General features: G+C 42.9%; 1 protein-coding gene across 2 annotated transcripts in view; it reads left to right on the top strand.

Moving 5' to 3' along the window:
• Positions 1–22436, top strand: part of SEMA5B (semaphorin 5B) — a 136009-nt gene that overhangs the window by 13617 nt on the left and 99956 nt on the right. For both annotated transcript variants that reach the window (XM_068407742.1, XM_068407741.1), the window contains exons 2-3: positions 1713–1812; positions 17009–17054. In XM_068407742.1, the coding sequence (XP_068263843.1) occupies positions 1713–1812; positions 17009–17054 (146 nt within the window). The remainder of the gene's footprint in view (positions 1–1712; positions 1813–17008; positions 17055–22436) is intronic.

The following is a 22436-nucleotide window of genomic DNA, read 5'->3' as shown; positions in this document are numbered from 1 at the left end:
CATCCATCCCTGGAGGGAAAAAGGACTTGAAATTGCTCAACAAATATTCCTACGTCAGAGGTTTTAAACCTTTGCACATCTGTAATCCTACAAAGCATAACAAGATGCCAAAGACCTTAATGAGATTCCTCACCAGCATTGTCATCTCACCCCTGTGGAAAGGGGAACTAATGCCTACAACAAAACATTCAAACCTGACTGCCTTCAGTGAGACTTCTCAATTTATCATTGGGGATATAAAATGACAATGGAGCATGTTTCTTCAGAGCTCTGTTGAACTGGTCTGAACTACACCGTTATTGTTATGAGTCATCAGGTCATTGGCCTGTGGATTGGTATCCTGTTGGCATGAGGCCAGAAGATATTACCTTTCATGTGGAGCCTCCTGGATCTTCAACATCCAGCCCTTGAATGAGGCAGGGTTACTTGTCAAGAGGTCACAGAGGGATTACAGATGTACTGATTTGGTCTCATTTGTGCCTTGCTCCCTCAGGTATTTGGTATTCTCCACATATTTAACAGCCAGAGTAGTTAACAGTTGGAACGAATTCCCAAGAGAAGCCCTCACAGTAAAGCTGTATGACTTTCTGAAAGCTACGCATGAGTCTATCCCCAGCTATTTCGTGCAGTAAAGGTATAAAGTGAGAGGCTGAAATTCTGTGATCTGTGATACACACAAGGTTGAAGTTGGTGATTGTATTGAAAGCTGGGATTCTGTGAATGCCCTAGCATCTGTCACGGTTTAAAGCTGGGCCGGCTATTAAACCTGCGGCAGATGCTCTCTGTTATCCCCCGCCCCGCCCCTCCGCCCAAAGGGAAAGGGAAAGGGAAAAGGGAGAGAGACTTCCGGGTGTACCCTAAAAAGAGTAATTCAGCTTTTTCTTTAAACAGGTGTATTTTTTAATACACCAGGACTTTCTGCCCTAGATCTCTCAATTGGTGTTGTGTTAACACATGTAGCCGCTGGAAGAGCTTTGTCGCCATGAGCGTAGTGTAGTCAAATCTGTTGCTTTGCTTTTAATCTGTGTGCTTGCAGTTTGGACAAGTGCCTATATTGGGAAATCCAAGCTAGTTGATAGAGCCAGTCTCAAGCTTATGCAATCTCTCAGCCATAAAGATGCTGAGATGACCCCCTCCCCATCTAAACTAAGGAAGGCTTTAACTGATAGGGGTTCCAGATGTTAGGTAAAGTGAAACCCAGAAGAGAACATAAACCTGGAAGAGAAGATAAAACCTGTCATTGGAGTAGCCAGGTCTTGACTGCAGATCACTTCTACTGTAACTTGGTTTTCAATCAGTTGACCCCACCTTCTCCTTCTGGAGGGCAGCAGTTTATCTTTGCTCAGCACACAAGGCAAGGCTATGGAGGTGTCACGGCGGGCAACCTAGTTAGTCCCTTTATATCACTTAACCCTGACACCAAAGATAGTTCCTCAGTTTTAACAGAAGTAAAATTGAGCTGCTGTTGTCTCCAAAACCAATGTTGACACCTGTCTTGGATGTAAAAATAACTGCTGAGACAGCCCTGCATTTATGTACAGGTTTTTGCACATTCTGCAGAGAATTAGAATAAATAGAAACCCTTTAAATAGATTATTAATTAGCCTTCCCCTGACAGATAACTCGGTAGGAAATCCATTAGTGGATGTCCGGGTGAACTCACTGCTTCTAGGGCAGCTTTATTGTTTTCTGCTTTCTCATTTTCGTTGCAGATCTGAAGCCCTGGGTGTCGAATTTCACCTATCCAGGTGTGCAAGACTTTTCTCAGCTTGCACTGGATGCCAACAGGAACCAGCTCATTGTGGGCGCAAGGTAAAGATAATATTTTAATTAGTCCAAGGGGGCTGCTCAAGCTCTTTCCCTTCAGGTTCTGGCTTCAGAGGAGAGTGTGTTTTCAGCTTATGTGGCCAGTTTGCCCCTCCAAAAGAAAGCTATAATTTATGTAGAGGGATTTAGACTCCTAATATAATTGCAAAGAAGAGAAAATTGCTAGAATTAAAAAAAAAAAAAAAAAAAAAGATACAATCAAAATGACTGGTTAATGAAGCAGAATGCTGGCATGTCCCTCAGTATTGTGAATGCTAGAAGAGTTATAGTAAATTATTCTGTACCATCCCTCTGCCAGCAAGGAATTTGACTTTATGGTTTGCCATGGCCAGACTTTCCCTGTGTACCAGGTTTGTCTACACATCTTTGTGCAAGAGTCGCAGTGGGACTTTGGCAGTGTAAATGATTTCTTTCTTCTCTCTTTTAGAATTCACTCCACAACCTGTTCACTTCATCTTGCTGACATAACCAGATCCTCACCTAATGCATTTTGGTGCAACTCTGTTGTTCTGGCCCATCGTATATAGTTAACATATATTTTCCTTTATTTTTAAACATTATTTTTATTTAGGATGCCATAAGAGGAGGGTAGAAACACACAGTATGAGCATAGGCAAGTTCTAACAAATTTAGAGCTGCATTTGTAACAGGGCAAAGAACTATGGTTCAGTGAAATAATATATGTCAGGAATGGTTGAATCATGAGCCCCAGCAGCAACTATATTTATTGCATAATAAACAGATAAGACAACCCAAAAAGAAAAGACTAAGCATGGTCTAACAAATCAGTTTAAGTATAACATTTAGAATCAGATAACATTGTGGTAGCAGTCTGTGCTATTAATGAAAATGGAGGAGGAGACTGCTTTCTTCCCGGGTTATTCAGCCTTAGAGGACAGGGAGGTGAGGAGCAGAGCTGGAAGAACTCATGATAGGAACGAGAGAAAAGAGCAAGATGTGTAGCAGAGGGAGAGTTTTTTGCTCCACAGAGACAACTGAAGTGTGATTTAATATACATTTTCTGTGTGTGTTTGTGCAGTAAATAATAACACTTACCTTCCTGTAGCTGTTCAAATTGCCAGAGGCCCTCCTGCTTCTCGTACAGAAACATTTTACTTTTCAAGCCACAGCTTCACCTGTGCTGGAATCTTTAACCAGAAATTATTAATATTTATTACTTCAGAATGGCATTTCTTTGGGGACGGCTGTGAACAGTGCCTTCTGCCAGGCATTGCACAAACACAGGCACGTCGCTCTGAGAAATTTATGGTTTACATAATTCAGCTGCACAGCAAGTTTCCCCTTGCACAGACGCTGCTAATGCTGACACGCTTCACCCCTGCTCAAACTCCAGCGACACGTCCTGGAGGGCCTCTCTGTCTCTGCAAGAATTTGTACGAGTGCAGTTAGACATGAGACTACAATATCATTATAAACAGGGGAATTACAGCAAATTTGACTTCCTGCTGGAAGCACAATATAGTGCAGTGTATTGCCTCATGAGGAAGCAGTGACAAGTATTTACAGAATTTGCTTGGAAAAGTCAGATGAAGCATTGCCCACCTGACTGGGGGACTGAAAGTTTCGATGGTGCCACACGGCTCTACCGAGCAACTCTTGATGGAGTTAATGGAGATGTAATTTCCCAGGGTGTTTTTTTCAGGTTGGATACAGGCTTGGTGTGGGGAAAGTGGGGAGTGCTGAGCCGTTTCCCTCTTCACCATCTCATTGCCACGGTGTGCAAGGTGACAGGGAGAGGTGCATGAATATGGGGGTGTGGATGGGGTCCTCGGTGCTGCACAGCTCTGGGTGCACTGACCTCCTGTAGCTCTGCCAGAGAAATGGGGATGGGAAGTAAAGCCTTTTCTGTTCCCTCCTTCCCTGATAAATCCACACCTTGTTCTGGACTATTTTTAGGGGTGATTTTTTGAGTCATTAGTTGCTCGTGCACCATCTGCTTGAATTTGCAAATGAAACAATACCTCAAAGAGATAGGAGCTGTCTCTATCCATCTCTACAGAGTGTAATTTATGAAACCTAAATTTAAATGTTAACCATGTTTAAATGTGCTACTGTAGATCATATTAGTAGTAACGCCGGCTATTCTGGGGTTGTGGAAGGAGTTTGGTATCAGGGTAGAGTTTATAAGTACTCCCACTTCTCAATTTCCTGGTTAACATCATTCTCTTAGATGGTAGCATTATAAATTATTTCAGACTAGTTCTTTCTGTCTCTATTTAAAAGCAGTATGACCTCACCACAGCATCTCTTTGGCTTAGTTCATCCTGTGCTTCAAAGCTCCACAAAAAATGCTTCCTAGAAGAAAAGAAGAACCTGGGGCTCATGAGGGTTTTTGGTTTCAGGAATTGGACACAGCATGACTGAGACTGTAAGAAGTATTGAGGGCATGCCATGCAGACAGGGAGCTGGAATAACATGCGCCTCAGGTTTTTAAGCTTTATCCTTATCTGAGAGCCCTCCCCGAATGGCTGGTGCTGTCTGAGTGCTAACCAGAGGAGTTTGATAACTCCACTGCACCAAACACCTGCCAAGGCAAAATCCCAGAAACAAAAGAATTCGTTTCAAAAGCCCACCATGGTTTCTAAGCAACGTATTTACTTGTCACATCATTTGTAAAATCCAAACACTTGCAAGTAAGGATATGAATAGTTTAGAACATTGTAAATCTCACACTACCCATATTATGAGCCACATTTCATTAAGTATAAAAACACACATTTCAAAAATTCATAACCTTCATTTTGACTCATAGTTTGCATGTTTTGTTTTTGTTGTAAGTGTAGTGTTAGTATTTTAATGTACTGTTTTTCTTCTGTGAATGAGTGATTGTTTTGAAATATTTGCTGCTTTTTTCAGCTCTTGAGCGCATGTGATTACTATTTGAGCTTATTTTCATGGGAGGAAATACAGTTTTCTAGACTTCATTATTATTGAGAAAAAACTTGAATGTGTCTTCTGAACAGCTCAAAAAACAAGACACATAAATCCCCTCATGCATTAAAAAAACCTGATGATTTTGGGAACTTGAATCCCACTTTTTTTCTGCTAGCTATCAGCAATGCCATTTTGTCCAATTATCCTGCTTTTTTGCAAAACACTTTCTTCTTTTCATCAAGAATAAACCTTGAATTTTTCAGACCTGAGAAACCTTCCAAGTCGAAGCCAATAAAGGAGCTGAAATAGAAACTGATTGCAGCCTTGACTATGTAGAAACTTCCATCCCTCTCTAATAGCATGATCTGGAATGCTTATTGTCTTTACCTTCAATCTCTTTCCCATTATTAGATTTCAAATGTAACTCTGCTATACACCATTCCTAGTGAGCAGTTTGCTTTTATTAACTGAGGGTCTATTTGCTCTACCTAAACATCTGAAATCAAAGAGTAATGGTGAGGAAACGGGTGGCAGTTTCTCACAGATTACTGTCACATAATGAGCTATAGTTTTGAATTATAGACACAAGTAGTATATATGCCGCCATGGCAGAAGAGCTACAGAGGAGATTATTCTGGTACCAGAACAAAGGCTAGGAGACTGGGACACTGCTCTTTTGTCAGTAATACAGCTGGTGAATGGACTGGGAAGAGCAGCCTGAACGAGCTGCTCTATAATAAATGGTTTAACAGAGGAGATAAGCTGAATTTCCTAACTCGATGGGCAAGCAAAAGAGACCTGTGTTAAAAAGTGGTGACTTAAAAGATGCAACTGTTTGAACTGATGATATCTGCTTGCTGTAGCTCAAGGTCAGATCTAGACACTGTCAGAAACCATGGAGAGCAGCAGCCTGGGCAGCCAGACAGCCGCAGACCCTTTGCCTATGCCAGTGTGCCTGTGCTGTGATGGGGATGCTGGAGGTGCTGATGGTGGGGCAGGAGGAAGCCTCCATCCCTATTCCTGCAGGATGTCCCAGCTCAGCTCTCCAACATTCTTCCTTTGCCCTTTCCTCTCCCTCCTTCCTTTCCCTGTCTGTAGCAGAGACATGCTGGCCTTTTCCCATCACAGCAGTGATTTCACCTGCATGTTGGAGAAGCAGTGCTCTGCTCTCTAGACAAGGTGCCCAGTCCCAGGGGAGGGTGGGTTTTGTGAAGGAGGTACATAGTGTAACTGTGACATCGCATCTCATCAAGGAGCCTTACTCCTCGAGACTATCTATCTTGTTACTGGCTGGGCAGAGACAGGAGCCAGTAAAGGAATGATGATATGAAAGACGCTGCTTGGAGTCAAGCCAAAAACGTGCTCCACAAGAGCTCCCTGGCGAGGAGAACATAAAAGGTTTAAAGGAGGATGGTCAAGACACCGTGTGACAATCTGGCATGACAGCAAGCTGAAGGGAAACAGCTTGGACAACAGGAGGATGGTACCTAAACAAATGGCTGCACAGAGAGTGTCTGGGAAGCCCTAAGGGAAACATTTGACTTTTCCCAGAAGGAAACTGCGGGGGTGTCAGCTCGGGGCAGTAGCCTGCTGGGGCTGCGGATGTGCGAGGCATGGCTATGAGGGCTGGCCATTCTCAGTGAGTGGAGGTGTTACTGTAGAAAACCAGCCAGAAAGCATCATGACCAGAAGTCCTCATAGTTCTGCCTGCCAAGAGGGCTGTCAGCTCCATCAGGAGATGAGAAAGAATCATCTCTCATGGCTGTCGCACGGGGAACTGCAGCTCAGGAGCCCTTGTCACAAATAGTCATTACCAAGAAGAGCCCAGAGGTGGAGGTTAGTGAGCAAAGGCTGCATCAGCGGACTCAGAACTGGCAAGTAAAGTGCACGTCATTCTGGACTGACAGACTTCTCTGCAATAAATGTAAAGCTACTAAGCTGCTGGTGATGCAAGTCTGCATGCTTGGACGGGAGTGATTTTCATACTTGATTTAGAGCTGAACTGAATGTGCCTGTTAATGCCAGTAGAGAGGTGCGAGAAAGGATATATGGTTAGTTTGGGGAGCAGGGAAGGTGCTAGATGAACTTTCAAGAGTTGTTTTGGGGGGAGCACAGCAGCCTGGGCGCACCCCTTCCTGGCTATTATTGCTTCTGGCTGTATAAGCATTAAAACAACTCTGGATCATGCAGGCTTAGGAGCTGAAGACTGAACAGAGTGACTGAGGTCCCAAAAGAGTTGCTTCAAGTTGCAGCTTGCAGAAATATGGCAAACTGTAAATATACTCTAGGACCCTCAACCAGCAGGTTTGGCACCCTGAGTTTACTAAAAGTCTCCGGAGTATGATAGATTAGTCTGTCAGACACCAGATTTCATGCAGATTTCTGGCTGAACATAGGCTCTTTCCTGCCTACTTGGCAGAAAGCTCCAGAGCATTGCAGTAAAACTCTCAAAACCTGTGCTGCTTGGAAAATATCACTCTTACCCTTGGGCACCTTCAATCCTGTCCCAACCTGGACTGCCACTGAACCCTGAAGAGAATAAGTCTCTGCAGATTATGTTGCCTGGGCAAAAAACATTTTGTAAACCAGGAAATTCAGTGGCAGAAGTTGGGTCAGAGTTGATCTGCAGGTTTAGAGTGTCATCATTGGATTTAAACTCTGTCAAGAATACTTTCTGTTGCCAAATGATCAGGGCCCCTCACCAACATTTATCCTCACGCAGCTTCTGTGAGGCAGGAAAGCACTAAAAATTTCACATTATAGATGGGAATCCAAGGCCCAGAGGGATTAAGAGCTAGGCTGCGCTGTGAAAATGCTGTGATGTTGAGACACCCGAGTTTAGATCTGAAAGGTAGTGCAGTGCTGCACCTAGCACAGCTACTCCTGCAGCGAGACTTCACTTTCTGAAGGTACCAGTCGAAGTCTGCACAACCTCAGAGGTCTCTGCACTTGGCTCATGTGGACATAGCCAAAGCTTTTCTATGGACTCACAGAAAACCTGTGGCAGAGGTGGGATTTGGACCTTTTACTGTTGTATTTCCACCTGGTAGTTTAATCACTTGCCCTCAGCTCTTGCATCTCCAAAGATGACATAATGCTTCAAAATGCTCATGAAAGTCTGTGGGTCCCACACACGTACACTGGGACAGTGGGGCTTCAGCATGGCTGAAGAAGTCAAGTCTCATATAGCATGGACAGACTAACATGCAAGCAAGTTAACATTGGCCACAACCACATGGGCATAGCCAAAGGTTCAATAGTCGACAAGCTTGTCCTATTATCAGCCAGGAATGACAGGCCATTCGTCCCTGGCTACAGGATTTGACTCAATACTTCTCTGAAACAAAATGACTGAGCTGAGTTACTGCCATTTCTGATGGCTCACAATAGTATTGCACTGTCTTATTCCAGATTTACCCCCTACTAAGTCACGTTTGGCTGAGAAATTACCTTGCCAGTTGAGGTATTAATGAGGACGTGAGGAAGCAAAGAGCATGATAATGTTTTTTATTATATCCAGATTGTAGGAGGGTAGCTGAAAGCTCTGCTGCAGAGAAACCTAGAAAAACAAATACCATCCTTTCTCACTGTGATTTTTCCTGTCAGACAAAAGAATGTTCTAATTAAAGTTGTATCCTTGTATCGGGGACTGGAGTGGGGCAGATAACATAGTGATATGCGGGAAAAAGGGATAATCAGTCTCTGAAATTAACAGAAACTTTCAAAGGACCATTGATGTTTTTTAAAGAAGCTGCCTGACCTGCACAGTAAAGAATATGGTGAAGGTGAGAAACCTGTGATTAGACATAGCAGCTAGTTAAATCCATAATTGGAGGTGCATGGTTGCTTTACGCGGGTAACAAAAGTATGATTTAAAGTGCAGGTTTTAACCTCTCTGGTTGAGCCTGGGCTAGTTCAGAGGGAGATTTTCCTCTCTGATACCGTGCCAGGTAACGTCAGCTCAGCCCTTGTATAAGTGTGGAGGGGTGAAGCCCCGCTGGCATGTGTCATTCATACCTATAGCGTTTGTTTTCCTCTGCTGGTCTGCCAGGAGTCTGAATTTGCCATACCCCAAATCTGTGCTGTCCCTTGGGGAGGAGGGGAAGAGGTGTGGACAGCAAAGGACGGAAGGAGAATTTTTGTGATTATGGGATTCTGGGAACTTTGGAGTCTGGCCCAAATTTTGTTCAAAGTGTAATTTTTTTTTCTTAGTTAAGATTTGTGCATTTGCTCAAGCACAGAATGTGAATTTTAATTAACTCAAAATAAATCAATCAAATCAAATGCTATGCTGCAGCACTGTCAGGTTGCTGGGCCAGACCAATGCACAGAAGAATCCACAGCTGTAGGAGAGCAAAGAGACAGCTTTGCCCCGGGTGTTGTACGTGGAGAAGAGGGTGAGGTCATGGCAGTCTCTGGTCTGTCATCTTTGTTGGCAGAGAAACAACTAGTCCTTTAAATCGCCTGCAAGGCAGTACCACCTACCTCTCTGCAAATGACCTCACTGGCGTGGTTGTCCGTGCACTTTTGCCCATCATCAGGGGAACCAGGCTATCAGCTGACTCATGGGCAGTGCCTGCGCAGCCAGTGCTGTGTGAAAGGGAAACTTGGTGCAGCGCAGGCTGGTGAGAAGCATCCTTACATGGCAAATTGCAGGCCTGACTGGAAAAATATCTCATATTCCAGATAAAATGAAAATTGGTGATACCCTATCAGAAAAGCAGCCACCCATGAGAGGCTCACTTGCTTTAGTAACACACTGAGAATAATTAAGTTTGAAGATTGTATTTTAGAGAGTGAAGTGCGAGCAAACGTAAGGTTAGGATATTTTGGTGAAAGTCTCGGAGGCTTGGACCTAATGTGTTTTACAGCATCACAGGGGGGGCTGCAGAGCAGTTTCCTTTTGTGTTACTGAAACAACTCTCTCTTGCTCTGGTTAATTTAGTGTTATGGCAGTTTTATATGGCAGGGCTCACCACAGTGACTTGCATATCACTTTATATCCAGATGTTTAGGTGCTAAGCCTACTGTTCTGTGCCACTGCAAAGGTATAAAAACCACAACAAAGAGAAGGGATTGGTTGACAATAACTTAAGCTCACCAGCCAACTCTATCAGTATTTGCATACGAGTCATTTTGAACTCATCCAGAGTTTGAGGAAAGCCTGACAGAACTGAGCATGTTTATCAGCCTATGTAGGCACATGGGGGAGCTGCCAGGGAATATTTGAACGATAATCAGTGCATCAGAAGAAGACGAATTTTACAGTGTGACTTATTGAAAGCACAACTAGAAGTGATGGGCAAATAGGAGATCAAAGGTCCCCATGTGGCTCGGGGCCATATCAAGGTGCTGTAAGTGCTCTGTGACTCTGCCAACTGGATGAGAGGGGAGAGAAGAGCTATCAGTCACATGTCAAGAGAGACTTGAGGTGGCATGTGGGATAATATGTGACGGTCTGAGGGACAGACTCAGTCTTCCAGGAAAATAGGAACAAGCCCACACACAAGTTTTGAAAATTTGGCTCAGTTTCCATCTCTGAGGTTTTGAAGAAACTCATGTAGTGAAACAGAGGGAGGGAAATGTAATGGAAAAATATGGAAATATGCCCGTGTTTTATAAATATGTTCAAACAATATTACAAAAATATCCCACTACCTATTCTCTGAAGCGTGTGCATATGGCTACCCTTTAGAAAACATCTGGTTCAAGGTGTCTCAGGAGCACAGCAAACACTGTCACCCTTAAGGAGGTGGGATCACATTGGAGCGAGGCTGTGCCTCTCCTGCCCTGGGCAGAGAGAAGGGCCAGAGACACCAGAGCCAGCTTACTGTTCCCCTTCCAAGCTGATGGAAGAGGGAACACAGCTGTCGGTCCAAGGGCCGATCGTCTTCCTGCTTCTCCCTCCCATGGCAGCAGCCATCCATTTATAGTGCTGAATATTGGTATAGTCCAGGGGTGCCACAGCCATGCTGTTGTCCTACATGCTCTGCAGCTGTAAGAATCTGCCTCTTTTGACTCTTCCTAGAGCTGGCCCTGAGGATATAGCATCGAGTCTGAGCAGACCTGTGCCATGCGCCCTGTGCCATTAAAGCTGATGGTAGTTCTCCTCCATTGACTGGAATATAGAGGATTTGATTTTCATCCTTGTTTCTGCTGAGAAGTACTAAATGGGCCTCAGTGGCAACCCAGAAATGGTGGCTGGGGCCCTGGCTTAATTTGGAAGCTGCTTAATCAGAATGATATGCTGCTTGCATAAGGATTTATCACTGAGAAATGTTGCTTTGGGAAAAGCAATTGCTCATACAGCAACGGCATCATATTACTGTATGCCATTTAGTATGGTTCTCTGTTGAACATCTATTGATTTTCAAGGAAGAATGATGTACCAGGCAAGTTTTTCTTCAATAGAAACAAAATTACTGGTGAATAAGGATCCAGCTTGTAAGGGAGATGCTGGCTCTTCACCTTTTCTTCAGCATGTATATGCCAGGCCCTTCAAATGAATCACTGGAGTAGCATTTGCAAACGGATTGTCATGTCACACACCGGAGCAGACACGTAATTAACTCCTTCTGAGAGCAAAGGCCAGAATCATCCTTCAGGAGCTCAGTTTCTTGGGATGGTTGGCTAGTTCAGAAGTGTGGATAACCATCTGAAAAGTTCAGCCACAGCTGGACCTGCATAGAGGCACTGTGCGTTAATCTAGCATGAGATTTGGTAGCCAAGAGCCCTGGAGTCTGATCTTGATTCCATCACTGACTTGCTGTGTGCTTTGGAGAAGGTCATTTAACCTTTCTCTGGCTCATTTTCTCCATTAGTATAAGGGAGGGAATGATACTAACCAGCTCCCAGGGAGTCGTGAAACATGACTAAGCTGTGTTTGTCGTGTACTGTGGAAGTACAAAGTATATCTAAGGCCTCCAGGAGCAAAGATAGGAAGAGCTGACAGGGGTTGCTGGCTCCTAGCCTGAGGCTCAGCCCCAGCACCGTGGCTTCCAGGAGTGCCAGAAGGGAGCATTAAGTTTGTCGCTTGCATAATTCTGTGTCTTGTTTCGCATCGCCCAAAGGACCCTGTTCTGTTAATTATTTTTCTTATTATCTGTGCTGTGACAGTTGTGAGTCCCTCTTGCAGACTTGGCTCCTAATTGCAGCACAGGTCTGAGGAATGCCTTCTCAGAGCATCACAAGCCTACTTGAGTCTCCAGTACCTGACCTGGGCTGTGCTGTATGTCTGCAGCAGTGCAATAATAGCCCCCAAAAGGGAAGAGCGACTCTTCACTCAGTTCTCTTTGTCTTTCCCTAAACGTATTATTTTAGCGTGATCAACCATTATTATCAGCTTCTGTTGGCTTTGTTTCTACTTGCAGGGTAATTGTCTGTGTGCAAAGAGAGGGGGCTTGAGACAGCCTGCCCTGTAACGAGGGAGGGGTGAGCTTCTCACACCTACTATAAGGTGCAGGCAAGGAGCAATATGCCAGTAGATATACATGTCTTGTAGTGATACGGACCAGCTGAGATAAGGCAGCGTACCATTGGTCTCTGTGCGTGTCAAAGTCCTGAGAGGTTCTGGTGGTGGCTGGCATTAGGGATCTTGTGGCTCCCAATTTGCTAGCAGGGGTTGTTCTGAAGCACAGAGAGGTTATCTTACCTGCTTGGTGTGTGTGGAGGGGGACAGAGGTGTGAAATGTGGACAAACCTCGCTCATTTAAATGGAAAAAAGAATTGGAAGCTAGAGTAGCCTTTCATTTACACCTGTTCATTCCAGCGACTGCGGGGATGTTCCTCCTGATCTACCTCAGCAGAACTGAAAAGCATGTTCTCTTTTAATTAGAAGGAAGCACGTTTTAATCAGCCAGCACAGTGCTGACAGATGTAGTGCCTGAAAAGAAGCACTGAAAAAGAGCCCTGAACGAGTGTCTGAAGCATGTTGCAACCCTTATAATTTCAGTGCTCCTAAGAGGAAGGGTCTCAGCTTTTATTTAAGCACTCTTGTTATGTGACTTCCCATTGGAAAGGCTTAATTTGTCTTGTAGCTCTGTTGCTCAGTGGCATCATAGACGAAGTACTTCGCCTTCACTGTGAACTGTTTCAAGGCCAGACAATGTGTGAACAAGTGCATGGGCATCATGTTACAAAGTTCATCCAAGGTGTGCTTGGCTATGTGAAATAAACACTTAATAAGCAGCTTTGACTTGGGAATGTCATGGCAAGCAGATTTAAGTGGATATATTCTTCCACCCTTTCTTGAAACACATCTCAGCTGCTTTCCTGCTGTTCTGGTGCGTATGCTTTGTGGTACCAGGCACAGTGAGCACTTAATCATTTTACAAAGCAGCCAAATACAAATTACGAAGCCAATTAACAAATACTTTCAGCTACAGGATTTATACTGCCGCTTGGCTAGCACAGAGGGCCCAGTACAGGAAAGTAATTCAACATCTACCCAATTTCCATGAGTGTAAATGGCACTTCAGCACAGGTTTACATGCTGTGCTTCAGCTTTGGGGGCAAGATATTCTCCTAACCAGGGCATAGACTAATGGACCAGGAGATCAGCTCCTGGTTGTGCTGCAGATATGCTCTGTAATGTTAGCTAAATTGCTTACTCTGTGCTTTAAATTTAAATGAGAAAAATGTCTCTTTTTCACTCTTCTGTATATATTTAGATGGCAAATTCTTGAAGACTAGGTTGTATAGGGCAGGAGGGTCTTTACAGTGGCTAACTTCATATACCTGAGCTGGGAGATAATATCCCCCTGCAATCAGAGGTGACAGAGAAGATCCACCCTCAGGTTGCTTAAGTAGGCATCTGCTGTGAACCAGTCTCCAGAGGAACCACCATCAGCCCACTCTATTTCTTAACACAACCAAAGCACAGTCTTGGATGAGACTTCAGGATATTACTGTTTAACATGAGCATTTTCAGAAATGCACTGATGTTCACGAATAATAAGGTTAGTAGTAATAATAATTAGCAGTTTGAGGCACCTTTTAATGTGTATAATACCATTTGTCCCAGACTACTTAAGAGGAGTGTAGTCACTTGCCCTGGAGATGGCTGAAATGCAACCAACTCTGGGATGAAACAAAGCTTGTGTTCTAATACTGTGGAGTGAAGTTGCGTGACGTTTTAGGACAGAAAGTGAAGAAGAAGGTTGTCCTATCCCTCTACATTTGTGCACCAGTTTTTTATACAGGAGGAGGAGGTTGTACCAGGCAATCACTCTTCTGGCCTAGTCCAGATGGGTTTAATTTAAGAGAGAAAGGAATTAGCCAACGTTCACTTACAAGACAAAATGGGAGGGAAAAAAAAGAAAAAAAAAGACCAAGAAGGCACCTCATCCATTCATGCAGACATCTCAGTGTTCTCATATATTTCTTAATCCTACTCTTTCAGCTGCTTTAAATTATAGGTTAGCAAGGTATTAAAGAGACATAACTTCAAACACAAGCAGAGAAAAAGGACACAAATGGGGCAATTCTAGGTACAATAAACCATGCCTGTCATTCAGAGACCTTGCTCATTCTTGGACTGAAATTGCAGTTAAAATGCAATTCATAAAAATGGCACTACCTTGTTCAGCAGATCTTTCCTCTTGGCTTTTTACTCCTGGTATAGCTTTACAGAACAAGTGTGGTTAAAAGAGCATGTTATTAATTAAGGATTAGTCGGTTCTAGCTGGGCAGGTCAACTGGAGTCCGGAGGTGTCTCTGATAGCCTGGTCTGCCTCCCAGTGTTTGTGTTACTGCTCATGAGATGTGAGAAGGATCAAACAAACAAAAAGAAACTGCCAGTGGCTGTGCAGACACCAGGTGAGGCAAGCTGATGAAAAATGTAGGGAAACCCTCCCTTCTGTAAGAAAGCCACAAGGTCAGACTTAGAGAGCTGAGGTTACTATGAAGCCTTTGTAAGATCATCGTGCTGTTCACATTAGTACTACGTTCCTGCCTGGTTTAGCTCTCAGCCACCTGAGTGATCTCACCACTAATGCCTTGTCCAGGTGCTACACAGCAGTCACTGAGAGGACAGAGACTGGCTTTATTTAAATGGGCACTATTCCTGTCTGCAACTCTTTTGGCTCAGTGCAAGGAAAATTGTGTCCTTTAGATACATGTCTTCCATTAAAGATATTTTGGTTGAATTTCCTCTGCAGTGCTATCAGGGAAAAAACCCTAATATTAAAATTTATTACTCAGTCAAACTGTCCAGCTTTTTCAAGACTAAAACAAGGAACTGAAATCTGCATTATAAGGCTTCCAAAATCAATGCATTTAAATAGCATGCTTAACAACAGGATAGCAACTTCAAGTCCCTAGTTATGAGAATTTTTCCTTGGGGTGTTGTAAGACTGGAGGCCAGTGATATGCTTAACTTCTCCAGGAGAAGGCTTATTCCATGATATCTCATGTCCTGGCATTGCATTAATATTTTGGTGAGAGTAGCATGTGCTTTTCTAAGGGAGCTAAGTCAGATGAGAATTTACGCCCATTTTGAAATTTTAACTCTATTTAAGATTAGTGCCTCTGATCTGCTGCATGCACCTGCAGGACATAACATTTAAGTCTGGAGATGATGCTAAAGAGTTAATAACAAATTACCAGGGAAAGTATGCAGCCCTTTGAGACAGAATTGGGTTTCAGACTGTACGAAAGAACTGCTGGATCTCCAGTGATAGGACTAGGAGAGGAGATGGAGATTTTGTGTGTATTCGTACTTACAGGAGGTATAATCACTGATATATGTTGTTCAGATATCGATAATGGGTCTCATTCTTCTCTGGGTAATCCCAGTGTAGAATAGGATGGTGCAAATCAGAGCAAATCAGAGCTACATCATCTGAAGATTCAGAACCGTGAGTCTGACGTCCTGAGTTCCCCATCATCCTTCTTCCAGTTCTTCTTTATTGACAGTCAGCAGCAGTTGAGACCTTTTGATTTATTTATAGAACTGGGACAAAGTATACAGGTAACTCTACGATTATGACTTAGGTGATATATGAGTGAGAGATAACAGAAGAAGGAAAAATTGCTCAAGCCTTGTAGTGGTCATTGTGACCCAATATGAATTTCTCGTATGTCAAAGTTTGAATTACTTTCTTTGCTTAGGCAGAGTGTGGTACTGACTACAGACCCTAGACAAGGCTCTTCAGAAGAGTCCTTAGGACCTTTTCATCACTATAGGAGCTTTCCACTGACTTCTCTGACTTCACTGACCTGAGACTGGAACTTGCATTTGTACTAGGTAGGGGAACGTCTGTATACTTATGCTTCTAGAGCAGATGAAGCCATATCATCAAAGCTGCACTTTCTACTATTTAACTAGAGCCACCTCCAAAAACATAGTTCACCTGGTATAATATAAACGTGTCTTCTCTGAGATTGTGGTGACAGGGATGTTGGAAAAGGATCACAGCTCTTTAAACCCCCTGACAGATGGGATACAATAATACGAAGTTAGATGTGGCCAAAACCCTCAAGCGCACAATCAAGTCCGTATGGCTTAATAAGTCAGCTGATTCCTGGTAACTGCATTGTCTTAGCAAGCAAAAATGTGAGATAAATCCTGTTAACTAAGCCTCATCCATGAATGTTTATGCAAATGTGTGTTCCTTCCTATTTGTGACGGGATACAAACATGCAAAAGGAGGGTTACAGGAGCTCAGCTGACGTGTGGTATCTCATGCTACAGTGACTTCTGTCAGGAATTCCCTTGCTGTGCCTGTGGAGATGCGATGACAGGAGGATTGGGAGTATCTGCAGTCACTGCCTTGATTTCCCTGCTGGTTTTCTGTGCAAAGAGATTCTGCTGAGAAGTATCTGTCCTCTTCTCCTGCTTTTCCACAAAGTCCTGAATGGGAGCGCCCACAAGGACAGGCTTGGGGGGAGCATACTACAGGAGTCAGCTTTGCTACAACTGTCTTCTGTCCAACCCCAGTTTTCTCAGAATGCAGAGAAAAACATGAGTGCAGCCCATACAGGACTTCAACTAAAGCCCTTGGAGGGTTTGCAGACAGTCCCTGTGTAGTTGGGATTTCATTATGCTGCTTCATTATGGCTTCTGGAATATTTTACTCCAGACCTGCTCAGAACTTTGTTATGAGGGTCACTAAAGACACTGACAAACAAGGGGCGTATAACTATTTTTGCGTTCTGTGGATAGGAGTCCAAGAAAAGCTTATAGTTTGTAGAAATAAATGACCAAAAACTATGACTTGCTTTTATAACTTTTCCCTTCCTTCTTTGATAGCCTAACAGTTTGTAATTTTTCTGCTTGTTCATGCAGGAACTACCTCTTCAGACTTAGTCTACACAACATTTCTCTTATTCAGGTATGTTCGCTTTTTACTCTCTTGTTTTATTTGACTTGCTAATGAATGTTCTGTAATATTTGATGTACATTTTCAGAAGGCTGAGTAGTGTAAATTTGCCCAGAGTGATGGAACAGGAAGAAGACAAAGTCAGAACCAGATGCTTATTCCCACTTTGGTGATAATACTGGGGGAAGGGCTCTTCTACACTTGCCCATTTGGACAGCGCTCTGCTCTTGGTTCTTGAGTGTTTGGGTGGTAACAGTATCTGCCAAAAATATGGTGTCTTAAGGAACAAAGCATGTAGTGTGACTGATACAGGCTTAGACACAACAATCAACAGAAATCCTTGGCTTTCATTAGAGGAGATGTCAGCAACATGTAGAAGAAGCTTTTACTATTCTTGTCCATCCTCATTTTTAGCCATTGTTGGCCTTTGTGAACATGGGTTGCTGAGGAGCTGTGTTTTGCTGAATGCATTACTAAAACCAGGACTGGACTTGTGAGCATTCAAGAGGCAAAATGGGTTGAAAAATATATGTTACCCATGGCAGAATGGAGGCAAAGCAGTGAAAGTTTGAAAGGGCTTGCAAATATCCGGCAGTATTAGGACTTTCCTCGCACTGCTCTGAATCTGGAATTGAAAGATGCAGCAAAAATCGTTAGTGAAAACCCCAACTGCTTATCTTTAAATAAATAAATACTTATGCTCTGGGATATTTACCATCTTCTACAGTTGCTGGAGCACCAAAGATGTATTCAGCATTTTTCAGACAGATTGAAGGGCCTTCCTCCTGTACCCGACCATGCAAAGACTCCATTAGAGTAGTATTGTCAGCCATTCTGATGTGCACAAGCCTTTTGCTGTTAGTAAGAGTTACAAGTCTAGCTGGAGAGAAGAAAAGATGTTTGATGGTTGTAAAATGCATTGAATCTTCCTTTAAAAGGAAAACAAAGTCCGGAGTTACCAATGACAACAGTAAAGAGTTAGAGAAGCTGATACTCCCCTTTGGCAGTAGTTTCCCTTTGCAGAGCCATATTAGCGTGGCTGGAAGGCTTCCAGCGAGCCCACAGGAGAAGGAAGTCTCTGTAGTTATGCGAGGTGTCATACCTTCTGCAATGCCTGTTATCACACTGCCTGACACAGCCTCTTGTGCTTGTCAGACGAGGGATTCCCCTTCCATGAAACCCAATTGTGAATCTCCCTTATACACTTCTGAAGTCAGGCTTGGCGTGGGCCCTTTTCAGTGCAGCGAGTTTCCTTTCCTACGCTGCAAAACATGGGAAATCTTCTTCTATGGCACTGGAGGATGCTGTGGGATCTCCGGTTAACATAATGAGCTTAGTTTGCTCCTGCTTTCTGCGTGTATCCGGTCACTTTGCCAAGACTTTTTGCATGACAAAGAGAGCATGGAATTATGTTGACACACGTGTTGGGAATGATGGAAGCAATTGTTTCCCGACCTAATGGTTGCCTAAGTAGCTGCTTGGCTTGTCTCCATAAAGCACATGATGCGGCTTAGAGGCACCCCCTCCCACCTTCCCTTCACCGTGCATCATTTTAAAGATTAGATCAGAAAGCGAGAAAAGAAATGCAAGGAATTTGCAGCTAGTTCTATAGGGGGTCAGAGTGCAGTTTAAGAAGTAATTGCAATGCTAATTTGGATTGGTTTGTATCTCCTCTTTGCTTGTAAGTAAAATACAGTGTGGATCTTGTCAGGCCTGATTTGGGCATAGTTTTTCATCTTGAGATTGTGGTCTGATTTATTTCTGCTCATGGGACTTACTCTTCAGCTTGCCAGCAGTGCTAAATCTGCATCAAGGTGCAGGATTGTGTTGACAGCTGTCTGCTCCCTTGCATTTGCACTTCCATGAGGTGAGGGCAAGAACATGAGGAGCACAGTCTACAGAGACAGCAGGATATGCTGGTTGTGGGGCAAAGCCTGGCAGCATGAGGATTATACCTCGCTACAGCAGGGTGAGGTGAAGTTTAAAGCTGGTTTTCACTGGGTGTTCTTGTGCCATCAGCTATATCCCTAGGCTGCACTGTCCCTGTGGGAAAAGGCAAGGGCACATTTCAGCCTCTTAGCTGTTGTGGAAAGGAGAGGAGGCCAGGGTGTTCCTGTGAAGGAGATGACTCTTAATTGTCTTTTCAGCAAGGGTGGCAACAGCATCTTACAGGAGCAATATCCCTATGCCACCGCTTGCTAGCACAGCAAATTCAGTACTTTAGTCTCTCATTCTGTAATGGGTAGATTTACTAGCTCACTCTACCTAATGCATGTTTTCCCTGACAGTTATCTATTCTTTAACCAGAAAATGAATATTTCCTGCCATTGAGCAACCCATAATGTTTTTCATCACACCATTACTTTATTCATTGCTTTCCCAAGGGACTAATTTCTTCTTTTTTCTGGATTATAATCCCCTTTATGAATATTGCGTATCACAAACCCAGTGTTAACCATGTTGTTACTCTCTGATTTTAGAAAGGTTTTAAGCTCCCAGACTTTAAAGGACACTGCTTTTTCCTTCTACCTGTTAAATGGCTGTGAATGCCTTTCATTTAAGCCCAATACAAAATCAATTAAGTTCTCCATCGACTTCAAGGATCATTTTGTGAAACCATCACTCCTGAAAATACATTTTAGGAGTCTTCAGTTCCAGAAGCTAAAGTTATGGTATTACTCCTGAATCTGTGTTGGACTGCCGTTAGTACAAACTTAATCGCAATCTCCACAGCAAAGAACACTCTGGAGTATCATGTAGCCACTCCACGTAGTTGGGATAGGACATTATTGTCTTGGAATTGCAGTAGACTAAAAGGCAAAATTTAGCATTATGTGAGCAAGCTATTGGATAAGAGCTGTGTAAAAAGATAGCATTACCCTATAGAGCAGTTGAGATTTTAGAGGAGGGGAGGAAGAGAGGTAGATTTTAGGATGTGTCAGCTGTTGGACCATATTACACTTTCATAAAGGGGTCATTTCTTTTCCTTTCTTAGCTCCTAGCTCTTTCTCTTGGATTCCTCCTCCAGAACTAGATGCTTTTGTCCCTGCTGCTCTCCCATGTGCCAAAGTTTGCGCCTGACTTGGAATTTTATGTTGGTTCTGCTGAGGTTGTTTCTCCAAGACTGTAGCACTGAGATTTTACATGAGAACTAGTGAGTGGAGTGGAGCAGAAACTGAAGCAGAAGTTCATTTCCTGCTTCTCAGAAATAAATGTCCCAACTTCTCAGAGATTTTTTTTACCACTCTGTTTCTAAAATGTGTTTCAGAAATTCCATTCAGGACCTGAGAAACCTTTCACCAAATGAATTTTAGTTGCATGAGAAACTTTGGTGGTGGTTAATGATTTTTTTTGGCTGAATGTCAATATCCAGAAAGAAATTTGGGCCAAGGTATTTTGGGGATCACTTCCGATTGTTTCTGCCTTTCTTGCCAAAATTGAATCACATTGTTAAAGAATTTCTGAAAATCAGCATCTTGAGATGCTGCAGATGGGGTATCCAAAAGCACCTGTTAATCTTGGAAACTTTAGCACGTAGCATTCAAATCCTTGCAGCAGTCAAGAAACATAATTTTAAAATGGTTACTGTTCTTAATCTTTTAGCATCTTTTTTTAAACAAAAGCCCTGCAACATATTTCATCTCCAACTTTAAACGGTCCTCTTGTATGCATTGTAAGCTCTAAATATTAGACATTTTATAGAACACATTTTTTAAATGATGTGTACATTTGGAGCACATGCTGTTTAATTTACGCATGGGCTTGAAACAAGGTTAGCTCCTAATCTGCAGCTTTCACAGTGAGGCCGTAGAAAAGCCCATTTTATACTGGAGTTTGTAATTAATAGAGTAGGTGGAAGGGTCATTTTAAAAACATAAGCCTTTGGGCAAATTTTTTTAAATGCACGATGCTGATTAGGACTTCTTAGCAAGGAATGCTATTCTCCCGGTGTGTGTTAAAAGCAGGCTACTTGGCAGGCATTTCACAAATCCCAGTGCAGTGCCTACCCTCTGTTCACCCTGATTTTACCTGGAACTTAGAGTTCTCAACAGAACTGAGTGGGAAATTATTTTTCCAACCTTTTCGAGATGCCAAGATATTTTGCACTGAGGTGAAAACAAGACTTCTTGACATCTTTGTAAAATTTGAAAGAGAAGGAGTTAGACACGTGGTTACTTGGGTTGCAAATACTCTGGATCAAGTTATTTTCTGAAGCATCAAGAGAGAGGATTTGAATGTGCATTTCTGTCATCTCAAGTGATTGACCTGGTTTGTTTGGGACATCTTTTTACCTTTCCTTTCCTTTCTCTTTGTGACTGTCCTGTTTTCATTGGGATTTTGTGTCAGTTTGTGGCCAGCCATGGTGATCAGGGCCCTTAGTTAAATCCAGGGCAGCTGACCCAGGCTGGCCCACGGGTGTATTCTATATCATTAACATCAAGTTCACTATAAAAGGGAGGGCTTGGGGGAGAAAGGGTGGGGTTGTTTTTGCTCTCCTTTTGTTCTTATTCCTGAAGCAACTTGCAACTGTTCTATAGATAAGTATAATTTTATGTGTTTTGTGGTGTTATTGGTTTCTTTATTTCATTAAATCTGTTTAATTTCAACCCACGAGTCTTCCTCCTTTTCCCAGTTCCCTTCCTCAATTGGGGAAGGGACATTGGGTGATAGAAAAACTGTTTATTGTTTAGCCCTGGGTGTGGGCTAAATAAAGACAGTGACCGAAAATTTCCCTCTAGATCCAAGGTTCCCTTCTGGACACTGGTCTGATAAGTTTAATAGGAACTGTTAGGATTTTGTAAAATATTTTTATTTTTATTATCTTTTTAATGGAAGATCTCTTGTGAAAAAGTTTCTAACCAACCCTGTGGAGTTTGTATGCTGACCAGTTTTGTTATGTCATCTTAATAGTACTTAAAATACTTCAAGAGTATGTATGTATTCCCTTTCTTAAAATGTATTTTAACAGAATATGAAAGAATAAATGGGTGTGCCTATTGCAAAACTATTTGGGAGACAAACTATTTAAGCTGTTAGGAAAAACACAGAATTTTAAGATTAAAATATACTTTAATTAACAATCTAATATTTTTTCCTGAGGACAAAGATGTTGAGTGAGAACTAAGTCCAGAGACAGAGCAGGTTAGTTCCCCAATAGTCATAACACTGAGTTTGGTAGGATTGCCTGTTGAGTTATGTGCTGTCCAGTGCCACGTGGGCTGGCAGCATCTAGAGCTCCAATTACAGATCTACAATTTCCCCCCTGCAAAACGTGAAAATACTACAAAACACATGACTTTATTTGCTTTTGAAATTTTGCTCCAAATTTATAAATCAAGAGCACACAGATTCATGTGGGTGCTTGGGAGAGTGTTACCCAGTCATTAGGGCATA

Source organism: Nyctibius grandis, chromosome 9, assembly GCF_013368605.1.
Source record: "Nyctibius grandis isolate bNycGra1 chromosome 9, bNycGra1.pri, whole genome shotgun sequence".
NCBI lineage: Eukaryota > Metazoa > Chordata > Aves > Nyctibiiformes > Nyctibiidae > Nyctibius > Nyctibius grandis.
This window is presented reverse-complemented; position numbering and strand designations above follow the sequence as displayed.